This window comes from Panthera uncia, assembly GCF_023721935.1.
Source record: "Panthera uncia isolate 11264 chromosome A3 unlocalized genomic scaffold, Puncia_PCG_1.0 HiC_scaffold_11, whole genome shotgun sequence".
In the NCBI taxonomy this organism is placed as follows: domain Eukaryota; kingdom Metazoa; phylum Chordata; class Mammalia; order Carnivora; family Felidae; genus Panthera; species Panthera uncia.
The window spans coordinates 21871099-21884716 of NW_026057578.1; the positions used below are offsets into that span (position 1 = coordinate 21871099).

General features: G+C 40.7%; 1 protein-coding gene across 2 annotated transcripts in view; it reads left to right on the forward strand.

Moving 5' to 3' along the window:
• Positions 1–13618, forward strand: part of MROH8 (maestro heat like repeat family member 8) — a 59045-nt gene that overhangs the window by 22120 nt on the left and 23307 nt on the right. For both annotated transcript variants that reach the window (XR_007462085.1, XM_049650827.1), the window contains exons 7-12: positions 1902–1997; positions 3468–3572; positions 8166–8301; positions 9825–9943; positions 11258–11410; positions 13032–13192. Coding sequence is in view for 1 of the 2 variants with exons in the window: in XM_049650827.1 (XP_049506784.1) it covers positions 1902–1997; positions 3468–3572; positions 8166–8301; positions 9825–9943; positions 11258–11410; positions 13032–13192 (770 nt within the window). In the remaining variant the exon portion in view is untranslated. The remainder of the gene's footprint in view (positions 1–1901; positions 1998–3467; positions 3573–8165; positions 8302–9824; positions 9944–11257; positions 11411–13031; positions 13193–13618) is intronic.

Here is a 13618-nt window from a genome sequence, read left to right on the forward strand (position 1 = left end):
TATACACACACACACACAGTGGAATGTTACTCGGCAATCAAAAAGAATGAAATCTTGGGGTGCCTGGGTGGCTCAGTTGGTTAAGTGCCAACTTCGGCTCAGGTCATGATTTCATGGTTCGTGGGTTCAAGTCCCATGTCAGGCTCTGTGCTGGAAGCTGCGAGCCTGGGGCCTGCTTCGGATTCTGTGTCTTCCTCTCTCTCTGCCCCTCTCCTGCTGTGCTCTGTCTCTCTCTGTCTCTCAAAAATAAATAAATGTTAAAAAAATTTTAAATAATGAAATCTTGCCATTTGCAATAACGTGGATGGAACTAGAATGTATTATGCTAAGCGAAATAAGTCAGAGAAAGACAGATATCATATGACTTCACTCATGTGGAATTTAAGATACAAAACAGATGAACATAAGGGAAGAGGAGCAAAAATAATATAAAAACACAGAGGGAAACAAACCATAAGAGACTTTTAAATATAGAGAACAAACTGAGGGCTGCTGGCCGGGTGTTGGGTAGGGGGAAGGGCTAAAGGGGTGAGGGGCATTAAGGAGGGCACTTGTTGGCATGAGCACTGAGTGTTTAGTGATGAATAACTAAACTCTGTTCCTGAAATCATTATTACACTATATGTTAACTATGACGTGATGTAAAAAAAATAATAATAAAAAAAGAAAATAAATAAAGTGAATATATGATTTCACCTCAGCTCACAAACTGCCCCCCAGTACTTTTACATTGGTTCTGTGCCTTTACTCAAAGATAATGGAGCCTTAAAAGTGTACATTGTAGTTGATGGGAATGCAAATGGGTGCAGCCATTCTGGAAGACAGTATGAAGGCTCCTTAAGAAGTTAAAAATAAAACTACCCTACAGGGCACCTGGCTGGCTCAGTTGGAAGAGCATGTGACTCTTGATCCCAAGCCCCATGTTGGGTAAAGAGATTGCTTAAAAATAAAAACATTAAAAAAAAATAGACCTATCCTATGATCCAGCAATTGCACTTCTAGGTATTTACCCAAAGGATACAAAAATAGAGTTTCAAAGGGATACATACACCCTGATGTTTATAGCAGCACTATCACCAATAGCCAAATTATGGAAGGAGCCCAAATGTTCATAGACTGACAGATGGATAAAGAAGATGTGGTGTGTCTACACACACACACACACACACACACACACACCACACAATGGAATATTACTCAGCCATAAAAAAGAATGTAATCTTGCCATTTACAAAGATGTGGATGGAGTTAGAGAGAATTATGCTAAGTGAAATAAGTCAGAGAAAAACAAATACCATATGATTTCACTCATATGTGGAATTTAAGGAACAAAACAAATGAACATGGGAGGGAAGGAAAAGAGATGAAAACCAAGAAACTGGCTTTTTAAAAAAAAAAATAAGAGTTTATATTTATTTTTAAGAAAGAGAATGCAAGCTGGGGAGGGACAGAGAGAGGGAGAGAGAGAATCCCAAGCAGGCTCCATGCTGTCAGCACAGAGCCCGATGTAAGGCTTGAACTCATGAACCGTGAGATCATGACCTGAAGTCAAGAGTTGGATGCCCAACCAACTGAGCCACCCAGGCCCCCCAAGAAATAGATTCTTAACTATAGAGAAGAAACAGTGTTACTGGCGGGGGGGGGGGGCTGGGCTAGATGGGTGATGGGCATTAAGCAGGGCACTTGTTGGGGTGAGCACTGGGTGTTGTATGGAAGTGATGAATCACTAAATTTACACCTGAAACTAATATTAAACTCTGTTAACTAACAGGAATTGAAATAAAAACTTGGAAAGAAAAAGAAAAGTAAACTTCTATATAGAAGCAAAAAAAGTATAGTGTTGGGGAACTTCATGGCGGGGGTGTGTGGGGGGGGACATCACTGATCCTATGCCTTTTCAGTCTCTCTACAGGCAGACACTTCAGGCATTCTCTGAGATGCTCCAGAGTTTGGTAGTAAAAGACCCACATTTGGAAAATCTCAACACCATTTTTAAGGTAAATAGGATATCAGAGAGAAGGGGAAACTATTTTTATTAACTGGTGAAAGTGGCAGACAAAAATGTGAAAGGATTAAGTTTTAAGAGATAGCATAATAGTTAAGAGTATCAGCTATTGGGGCGCCTGGGTGACTCAGTCGGTTAAGCATCCGACTCTTGATATCGGCTCAGGTCACGATCTCACAGTTTGTTTGATTAAGCCTTGCATTGGGCTTTGTGCTGACAGCATGGAGCTTGCTTGGGATTCTCTCTTGCTCCCTCTCTGCCCCTCCCCTGCTTGTGTTCACCCCCCCCCCCACTCTCAAAATAAACAAACATAAAAAAAAATTAAAAAGAGTATCAGCTATCAGTGTTTAGTCAGACTTGGGTTCAAATTCTGACTCTGTGCCATTCAGTGGTTATAAATTCAGCAGAAATGAGCCTTCTCAGAGTCTCATTACTTTTAAATTGAAATAGTAATTACAGTGAGTATTGAATAAATGGCCTTCAATATGTGACTTAAAAGGTTGCTATAATTATTCCTTAAATTACTATTGCTTACTACCATAGCAATGTTTCAGTCAGTGACCAGAGAACAGAGTGAGCCTCATGAATGAGTAAATAGGTGCCTAGCAGGCAGGATTCAAGGTCATTGATAACGCCCTGTCCTCACCTGTACCCATTCCAGCGTATGCCATTCCATCATTAGGAATTTGCTCATTGGAATGCATTCACTGCAGTTCAAGCATCTGTTCCTCTTGCCCCTTATTAAAATGCAGGTATCCCAGAAAGGAATAGCCCTTTAAGCTATTAGGAATCATCTGTGCCTAAGTGCAGATGGACATTTATCTTTGCCACAACTGACCTTCACCTTATTTCTCCTTCCTCTTATATTTGTAAATCAGCACTCCAGCCATATTGGCTTTCTCCTTTATCCAGTTGTGCCTTGTACTTTCCTATGTTGGCAGCTTTATCCAAGCTGTTTCTTCTACCTAAAATGCCACTTTTTTTTTTTTTTTTTTTTTTTTTTTTTGCCACATGGGGCCATGAAATGTAACCTTTATGAAGTTCCTAATTATGAATGTTTTCTTCTCTGGGAATCCTTCCCTGACTGTTACAAGCAGATGAAATTTCTCATCCTCAGAGTTCTTTAATACCACAGCCTTGATTTGCTTTCCTTCCGAAGAGATTTCAGAAGGCTAGAAACACAGGAGAATAGGATAAATAATGGAAGAAAGTGGGATGAAGGGAAAAATAAGTCTAGAAAATAAGCCTCTGTAGAAGCCAGCCCATCTGATCCCAGGTCTTTATGCCTCGTTTGCCTTTGCACCACTTTCATTTACAACCCTAACTGATCATTTAGGAAGACCTTTTCAGATACAGTGGTGACATGCAGAAATTCTCTCTCCGTATTTTCTTCTAAACAGAATAAAGATGTTATCCCAAATCATTCTGGTAAACCATTTAGTCTCCCTCTATTTTTTCACAGCAAATGGACCCCTGGTTACAATCAACCAAAGACCATGAGCGGGAACGGGCCACAGTCAGCATGGCTGAAGTTCTAAAGTGCTCATCCAGACATCTCAGCTTGAAGGTAAGCAGCCCTCCAGTCACACAGGAAGAAGGATGCATAGCCACCCTACTACTGCCTATTTCCCCTCCTATGTATGGCTTCCCAAATGGATGACTTCTTGGTGCCCCATGTATAATACCATAGCACTTAGCATTATTCACGTATCTGCCCCTCTAAAATTTGAGCGGTTTGAGGCCAGGTACCACGCTTATTAATTTTGCATCCCTGTTGCTTAACACAAGAGCTAGAACATAACAACATAGCAAATATTTTTGGATAAGTGAGTCAATAAATGTAACAGTGGCCTAGACTCTGTGCAGTGTCATATTTGAATTAATAAAGTCAAACAGCAAATGTGAGTAAATCAACTTTTTTGAGGGTGGGGGGAGTGGCAGAATCTTAAGAAGCCTTCATGCCCAGCGCTGAGCCGATGCAGGGCTCAGTCCCATGACCTGAGCCGAAATCAGAGTCAGACACTTAACTGATGAGCTACTCAGGAGCCCCTAAATATCTCCAGCATCCTACAGAAGAAGGTTCTGTGGCACCTCTTTTTAAATCCTCTCATTTGTCTCTTTCACTCACTCACTTCTCAGCTCTGAATGCTTTCCCATAACTCCTGAAAAGAGTTCATCAAAACTAAGATCCTCTTTCCGGGATCTATTCCTTTTTAAATCTGTGAATCTTGGGGCGCCTGGGTGGCGCAGTCGGTTAAGCGTCCGACTTCAGCCAGGTCACGATCTCGCGGTCCGTGAGTTCGAGCCCCGCGTCAGGCTCTGGGCTGATGGCTCGGAGCCTGGAGCCTGTTTCCGATGATTCTGTGTCTCCCTCTCTCTCTGCCCCTCGCCCGTTCATGCTCTGTCTCTCTCTGTCCCAAAAATAAATAAAAAACGTTGAAAAAAAAAAAATTTAAATCTGTGAATCTTTTTGCTCTTTCCTAGTAGATCTTCCAGGCACTAGAGCTTCTGTCTCCAGCCATCATTTCTCCAATCTAATTGGAAGAGAAGTTAGTGAGGAATGCTAGGTCCTAATGCTAGATTTTTTTCGTAGAGATTTTGTCTTTCGTATAAATATTCTAACAGCCATGCTTATTAAAAGGACCGCATTCCATTAACTTTTTTATTTCTCACATTGGAAATAAATCCAAGCTTTCCACCTCCTTATTGAAGTAAGTTCAGTCCCTCAAACTATGCTACTTCCTTTTTTCTCTCGGGTCAATGCAGCCATCACTGACTACCCTACTATTCTGTCATCACGTTGGCCTTCTTTCTACATGCTTCAACCTCTAATTTTGGCTGCAGATTAAAGAAGAGTTTCAGGGACACCTGGGTGGCTCAGTTGGCTGAGCATCTGACTTCAGCTCAGGTCTTGATCTCACGGTTCATGGGTTCAAACCCCACATCAGGCTCTGTGCTGACAGCTCAGAACCTGGAGCCTGCTTCAGATTGTGTGCCTCCCCCTGTCTCTGCCCCTCCCCTGCTCGTATCCTGTCTCTGTTTGTCTCAAAAATAAATAAAACATTAAAAAAATTTTTAAGAAGAGTTTCAAATGATCTCTTATATATAATCTTTCTATAGGCCCTGGAGATCATCCTTAGTGTTTTCTTCCTAGGGAGAAGTGGCAATACAAGGTTGCTAAATATAGGTGCCATTGGAGTCTGTGAACATCCAGGAAGCTATAGGCAGAATTTTGTGCAGTGGAGTCTTCTAGAGTTTCCTGAGGAAGGTCCATAGCTTTTCTTAAACCAACTTTATTGAGTTGTAGTCATCCAGACATAACAATTGCATTTATTCCTTCTGAAAACATTTGCTGCATGAATGTGATGGATTGGGGGCTTCCACTTTAGTTCCTTCTAGTTATCTACATGTAGCCAGAGTTATTATCTTGAAACCCATGTCACTCTTTTGATCCAGTGATTTCCAGCTGTTCCTAGAATACAAGGTCTTATACAATCCAACTCCTACCTGTCCCCTTGCATTCGCTGACTTACTTTGGCCACACTGGCCTCCTTTATATTCCTTACCATATAAAGTCCTTCCTGCCTCATGGCCTTTGCACTTACTACTTCCCTCTGCTTGGAATGACTTTCCCCAACTCTTCACATAGCTAACTCCTTCTCATTCTTTAGTGCTTAGTTCAAATGTTTCCACCTCAAAAAGGCCTTTGCTTACAAATAGATATATACTTATGCTCTGTCTTATCACTCTCTTTCCTTCTTAGGGCTTCTTAAGATCAGAGATTATCTTGTTTGATTGTTTCTTTATTGATTTACTATCTTTTTCTCTCTTAGAGAATGTAAATTCCATCAGTTATTATGCTTGTCTTATTCACTACAGCATCCCCAGTGCCTAACACAGAATATGCCACACAGTAAATGCTTAATTAAATATGCACTGAATAATACGTGTGAATCAGCTCATGTCCCTTCTCTGTTCAAAACTCTCCAATGACTGTGGCGTCTGGGTGGCTCAGTCAGTTGAGCAGCTGATTCAACTCAGGTCATGATCTTGCAGTTCGTGAGTTTGAGCCCCACACTGGACTCTGTGCTGACAGCTCAGAGCCTGGAGTCTGCTTCAGATTCTGTGTGTCTCTCTCTGCCCCTCCCCTGCTTGCATTCTCTCTCTCTCTCTCTCTCTCTCTCTCTCTCTCTCTCTTTCTTCAGCACAGAGTCCAATGCAGGGCTCGAACTCGCGAACCACGAGATCATGACTTGAGCCGAAGTCGGATGCTTAACCGACTCAGCCACCCAGGCGCCCCTCTCTCAAAAATTAAAACTCCCAATGGCTTACCATCTTACACAGAAAAAAAAAGTCAAAATTCTTACAGTGTTCTCTAAGTTGCTATACCCTATACCTAATCTACCTCCTATTTCTTTTGTTTTTTAACTTGTTTACTTTGCTCCAGTCTACCTAACCTGTTTGTTCCTCTGAAACACCAAACACACTCCTTTCCCTTTGCACTTGCTATTCTTTCCACCAGGAGTGCTTTTCTCCCAGATATCTACATGGCTGCATTCTTCATTTCAACGTGAGTGAGGTCTTCCCTGATAATCCTAAAATAGCAATTCCTGTCCTTTTTTGTGTATTTTTCTTCATCATAGCATTTATCACCATTTAACACGTAACAAATGTTACTTCTTGGTCAAAGTCGGTTAAGCATCCAACTCTTGATCTCAGCTCAGGTCTTGATGTCAGGGTCATGAGTTCAAGCCCCACACTGGGTTCACGGTGAGCGTGAAGACTACTCAAAAAAAAAATTTACTTCTTTGCTATTTTATGTTCTTCCAACTAGAATATCATCTCCATGAACAGGATATTGTCTTTCGTTCACAGCTTGTATTGCCAGTGCCAGTTACAGTGCCTTAGCCCTAAGTGTCATCCTCATAACCAGTCCCTGGTTCATATGTACACTCAGGATTTGTTGATTGGGTGAATGAAGGTTCTATCAGTGAATGAAAGACATTACATGGCTGTGTGTATGTGTTGCTGTGTTGACTGTAAATAGGTGAAACAGGCTGTTGTTCGCAATATCTCAGTCCATTTCTCTAAAGAGCCACGTAAGGAATTTCTCTCTGCTTCAGTCCTAAGAACAGTTGTGCTTCCTCTGCATGGGTATTTGCTTCTTATCTTCTAGGCAATGTGAATCATATTATGTGGGACATTGTACGTACTTCCACATTAGCCCTGAGAAAGTTCAGAACCTAGCTCTGTGTCCTGCCTTGAGCAAATGATTATGCATTCTGCATGCAACCAAATTCTTCACATTTATCTTTTCTACCTTCATTTTTTAATGTCTTTTTTAATTTACTTTTTTTAACTTTTTTATAATTTCCTTTTTTCACTATTTTAAATTATATTTCTTTTTCTGGTATGGTTTTTTCCAGCTACCTTTTTTCCCATAATAAGGTAAAATATCAATAAATACATTCTTTAGTTTTATTAAATAGTGCACCTCAACTTTGCATCCAACTTTTTCACTTAGCAGACTAGTACATTTTCCCACCTTACTATAAATTCCTAGGATACTTGACTCCTAATGGCTGTATTCCTAAAGTGGTTACACCATAGTTCTCTTTACTATTGGACAATTATTTCCAGTATGTCTTTAAAAATAGTACTAGTGGGGCACCTGGGTGGCTCAGTCGGTTAGGCGGCCGACTTCGGCTCAGGTCACGATCTCGCGATCCGTGAGTTCGAGCCCCGCATCGGGCTCTGTGCTGACAGCTCAGAGCCTGGAGCCTGTTTCGGATTCTGTGTCTCCCTCTCTCTGACCCTCCCCCGTTCATGCTCTGTCTCTCTCTGTCTCAAAAATAAATAAATGTTAAAAAAAAATAAAAAAAAAATAAAAATAGTACTAGAATGAACACCTGTATATATAAAGCTTTTTCATTCTTTAGACTGCTGACTTAGGTTAGAATTTGTCCTATTTAATACCACCTGATGGACATAGTGTATCCACACATGTTCAGTGTTTACCCTAAAGAGATCTAAGGGCTGCATGTGACTCTTGTACTTTCCTGAGCAGAGGGTGGAAGTAGAATTACTTTTCAGTAACTCAAATCTAAGGCATCAAATGCACCCGTATGCTAATGGTATTTTTCTTTTTCTTCCTAACTAGCTTCCACTGCAATTCCAAAGGCTTGGGCGCCTGGTGGCTCTGATGGCACTACTGTGTGGGGACCCAGTGAAAGAGGTAGCTGAGGAGGCTGCAGAGGGCACGCACTACCTACTGCATATCACGCTGAGGCTGAAGTGTAAGGCACTGCTGATGGCAGCCAGTTCTCCTTGTGCCCTCATTCCCTATATTCTAGAAAGACTTTTTATGGTAGTTTTCAAAGAGAAAGGCACATAGTCCACAAGCATAGATGAACCAACATTGACTTGATAACCTGAATCAGAACCCTGGATGATCCATTAGTGTCAGCCATCTGCATGGCCATGGAGTTGAAATAGCTAAACATGTAGCCTCATGTACAAACTAAAGTTTGTTTGTTAAAGTAAGTTAGTTTGGTCAGAAGTGGAAGTTCTGCCATCATCTGGGCCTTCATTATTATTTATTTATCCCATAAACGTTTTCTGAGCGCTTACTTAGGATCTAATGGCAACCAGAACACAAGTGGTCCAATCCTTGTATAACACATTGTCTAGTGGGGGAATCAGACAATCAAAGAATCAACAAATAACTCTGTAATTAAAAATAAAGAAATATGCTACAGGGAAATTTCAGGGGCCATGAGGAAGAATCCCATCTGTGGCATTCAGCAAAGGCCTCTCTGAAGATAACCTGAAAAATAAGAAACATTAGCCAGATGAAGATGTAGGAAGAGCATATTGGGCAGAGGAAACAACAGGTATGAACTTGAGGAGTTTGAAAAATAGAAAGAGGGTCATTGCAGTCAAGGAATGAATCACTGACACCCCCCCCCACCCCAGGTAGGAGAGATTTTAGAAGATATCTAGCCCAGTGCCCCCAGCATTTGAATCTCAGTCTAATCTACTCCCACCAAGGATTACCCTGCCTGGGCTTGCTCATCCCCAGGATAAGGAAAATCTGTGCTTCCCAAAACAGCAATCACATCTCTGGGCAGCTCTGAGTATGAGGAATGTCTACCAAGACATATATAGCCAAGAAAATACAACTGATTATTCATTCAACAAATATTTATGAAGCACTTACTATTCTAGGTGCGTTGGTGAACAAGACAGACAAAGTTGCTTCCCCGAAAGAGTTTATTTTCCAGGTGGAGACTCTGTATCCTCAACCAGATACTCAAAGACTTCCCATAGATAATTTCCAGCAAACACGAGTCACAGAGCAACATGAAAACAAGGCACTGTGAGGGAGTACTGGCAGGCTCGATAATCAGCAAAACTAGACACAGAAAGATTTCTGATATTGGAGTTATCAGACATCGTGAAAGTGTGCAATTTTTTATGGGGACCTAAGCTTCATTAGAAGACCCCTCAAAAGTCCTCACCAATGGGGGAATGGTTTAGTGTGTCTCATTTATACTCTCAAATCACTCAAAAGCTCTGTTCTCAGAAAAGCTCTTTTCTTTTTCTTTAAGCCCTTTTGATATATTGTCTGACCACAGAGGGGGAAAAATCAGCCTTCAGATTAACACACGCTCCTTCCCCCAGGCACTCTTATCCAAGTGGAAAAGATAAGAAGAGTGAGATCTTTGGATTTACTTCAGCCTGGGGATCGACCAGACTTGCAAACTCAATAAGAAAGACATAAGCCAGAAAATATTAATATTCCATGTTTTCTTCTCAGATGTCACTCATGACAAGAAAAATCACCCAAGCTTGAGGAGAGCAATGAAAAAGTGTCAAGAACTCCTAGAACTCTACAGTATTAAGCAGTTCTACAGTTGTCCCTTCAAAATTGCCCAGGTAATCAGAATGGCTGCAGATGTAAAGACAGATAACTGGACACGTGGGAGAGGATGGGAAATACCAGAAGTCTCATACATTTTGTTATGAGAATATAAAATGGTAGGTAAAGCCACTTGGGGAAGAGTTCTAATTTCTTATAAAACTAAACATACAAGGGGCACATGGATGGCTGTCAGTTAAGTGTCCAACTCTTGATTTCGGCTCAGGCCATGATCTTGTGGCTCCTGGGTTCGAGCCCCCCCGTGGCATTAGGCTCTCTGCTGTCAGCACGGAGCCTGCTTCAGATCCTCTGTCCCCTTCTCTTTCTGCCCCTCCCCGCCTCAAAAATAAATAAACATTTAAAAAAGAAGAAGAAAACTAAACATACAAGATTGCCTGCAGAATTTCCTCTCTAATCATTCCATAGTTTGGAGACGAGGCGCCATGGTTGTGACTGTTAATACAGCTGGCCCCGTTAGTTTAATGGTTTAGGTCAGCCTGTCAGTGGGGCCAGTATCACTGTTTGGATATCTCTTCAGACAGGCTTTGCTCTCATTGATTGCTCTTCTAACCTTGGCCAGCCTCTTGCAAATGTAGATTCTTGTCACAAAAAGGAGCTGCTAGAGAGTGTAGTTGACCCAACAAGCTATACATTTTTAAATTAATATATGTATTCATCATTCAACAAATATAGGTACCAGGCACTATGTTAGCAGATGGGGAAAAAAGAAAACCTACAGATTTACTCAGGTAGGGTCTAAGGTGTCAGGTAATTTAAATTCCCTGTGCGTCCGTTTCATCTGTACAGGGGATCTGTAAAAATTGGGTTGTAAGTGTTAAAGGAGATATTGTATGGAAAACCCTTTGCTTAGTGCCTGTCATATAGTAAGTGCCTAGTAGATTACACGTACCATAATCATGTGAAGGACTTTATACACCACCAAGCACAATGAGAAACAGAACGAAACATTCTTTGACTATATCATCACCAGCCAAGGTATTTTAGCTATGTCTGGGACCCTGTGAGCTGTATAGCACTAAGGCCTTTATTTTAGTTCTGTTCCTATAAAAGGTAATTCTTTATGAGGATCTTGGTAATAAAACCTCTTTCTAAAAATCAGAACTGTAAAAGGCCATGCACAGACCCTAGCAGTGGACATTTGCACTTGCTTCCAGTTTTTCACTTTTGTAAACAAGACCGAAATAAACAGCCTTGTCCATATTTGTATGCCTCTCTAATTAACCCAACAAAATTAACATAATATTTCTTATTCAGGGTTCTTTCTGTTGTACTAAGTTTCCTGGAAGTTCATTTTCTCTAAATCATTTCAGGTCTTTGAAGTGTTTCTCAATTCAAACGAGCTCTGCCAGTTTGTAATGACTATATTGGATGGCCTGAAAAATCTGAAACATCCCTGCACCCAAAAATCAGCAGGAGAATTGCTAATAACATTGGTGAAAAATGCAGAGTCCCGATTTGAGAAGGTAAAAAGCTCAGTGGTCGTTTCCTGGGTTTGAAATATCGGCAAATGCTCTCCCCGCTTGCAGTTACTAAGGTCTCTTCTGCTACTCCTGTTCAATGGAGAGTAACTACTGTTGGCCCAGGGTCCATTGTTCAGCGGACTCCCCTTCAACAAGCATGTAATAAAAACAGTCACTTGTATGCAACTAGGGATGGATAGTTCTAAAATCCAAGATGTGCTCCATGTTTTCCAGAATAGAATAGTTTTGAGGGAAGATATCATTAGCACTTATGAGAATGGTAACTTCTACTTAGATCCTCATCCAGGTCAATTCAAGGTGCCAAATTTTTGAAAAGCAAGCCATGAGTAATCATCAAAGGAGACCAACTTAGCTTAAAATCAAGAGATTTTATTTAAATGTATCTATAGTTGACACCTCAAGAAATAACACTGTAATTATATCATTTAGAAATATGGGAGGACAACTGAAAGCGATAAAAGGGGTAAAGTAGTAGTCTCTGGAGAGCAGGCCTGGGGAACAGGCAGGAGAGAGCCTTGAAATAGCACCGGACTTTTTAAATTGTGTACATGTTACACTTTGATAACAATAAATGTTAATTTTAAAATGATGAAAACCGACTTTTAACCTATTAAAATAGCAAAGATACAAAAAGAACAACGTGGTGAGAACATGGTGAGATGGGCCCTTGCATCAATTGGGTGCTTTCAGCTGTAAAAAAGACCAACTCTGAGTGGCTTTGCACACAGCTGAAGTTTAAAGGGTTTGTCTGCTCGTACAATAAGAAGCCTGGAAGTGAAGTATTTTCTAGGACTGGCTTAGCCAGTCGACAGTGTTATCAAAGAGCCAGGGGCTTTTCCATCTGCCACTTTGCCTGTTCACATAGTCATAAGGTGGTCACAGCAGTTTCAGACTTTGTGCAGATAAGACTGTGTCCACCAAACAAGAAAGATACTGCCTTCCTTTTGTCCCTTTAATCAGGGAGGAAAGTGTTTCCCAAAAGCCTCCAGTAGATTTTTTTCCCGTGTTTCATTGGCCAGAATTGCATCACGTGCCAGCTTAAAAGCGGCTCTGGCAACTGGTGATAATGAAAGCCATTTTATATGAGGGTGCTGAGGACTGCCTTTCTGAGAAGCTGACATTTCCACAGAGACTTGAAGCCATGAGTCTATGGGTGGGCAGAGAAGGCCAAGAAGAAAAATTGCACCAAAATCCAGTGGCTCCGGTTTCCAGAGATGGTAGACATCTCTGGGTGAAAGGCAAGTAGAGACTCCTCTGGCATTGTCAGAGTCAGAGCAGAAAAAAATCCCAACTTCCTTGTAAGACTTTTACTAGTTTGGTTTATTATAAAATCAATACATAGTCATTGAGGAGAAATTAGAAAAATATGTAAGCAAAAAAATCAATATCCCATCATTCAAAGTCACATTATTAATACCTTTGTATGTAAGTTCTTCTAAATATTTTTATATACATATACATACATAAAGATCTATTGTAGGTAGTTTTTAAATACTAAACATTCTTGTCACCCCCTGAATCTTTCAGAAATAGCCACAATATCCTCAGTAACCATCATTGTCCCATAGGATCAAGGTCTTAGTGATTTCTTTTCCTTCTTCAGGTGCCAGAAATTATGGGAGTGATCTGTGCCCGGCTATCCATAATCAGCCAGCCTAGAGTCCGCCAACAAATCATAAATACTGTGAGTTTGTTTATCTCCAGGCCCAAGTACACAGATATAGTGATCAGCCACCTTCTGTGTCATCCAGTACCATATGACAGGTAACAGAACCTAGTAGAGCCTCTAAATGAAATTGGAGGGTGTGACACAGCCCCTGGTATTGTGGAACATGGCTGCCCTCAAAAATCTAATGATATTCTTGTAGAAGAGATAAGATATAGACAGATAACCGACAATATAAGTCAGAATATAACGCATAAACATAAAGAAACAATCCAACAAATCCAGAATGAAGAACACTGTATAAGATAGCTGGACTAAACTCTTCAAACAAGTTAATGTCATGAAAGAAAAATGTGCTGGGGTCACTGTTCTAGATAAAAAGGCACCAAAGAGATAAAGCCAAATGTAATACATGAACTTGATTGGATCCTGGATGAAAACATAAACTGTCAAAGAAAATTTTGAGGAAATTTAAGTATAAACTCTGTAATAGATTACTAAATTAATGTAATTTTCTTAGGTGT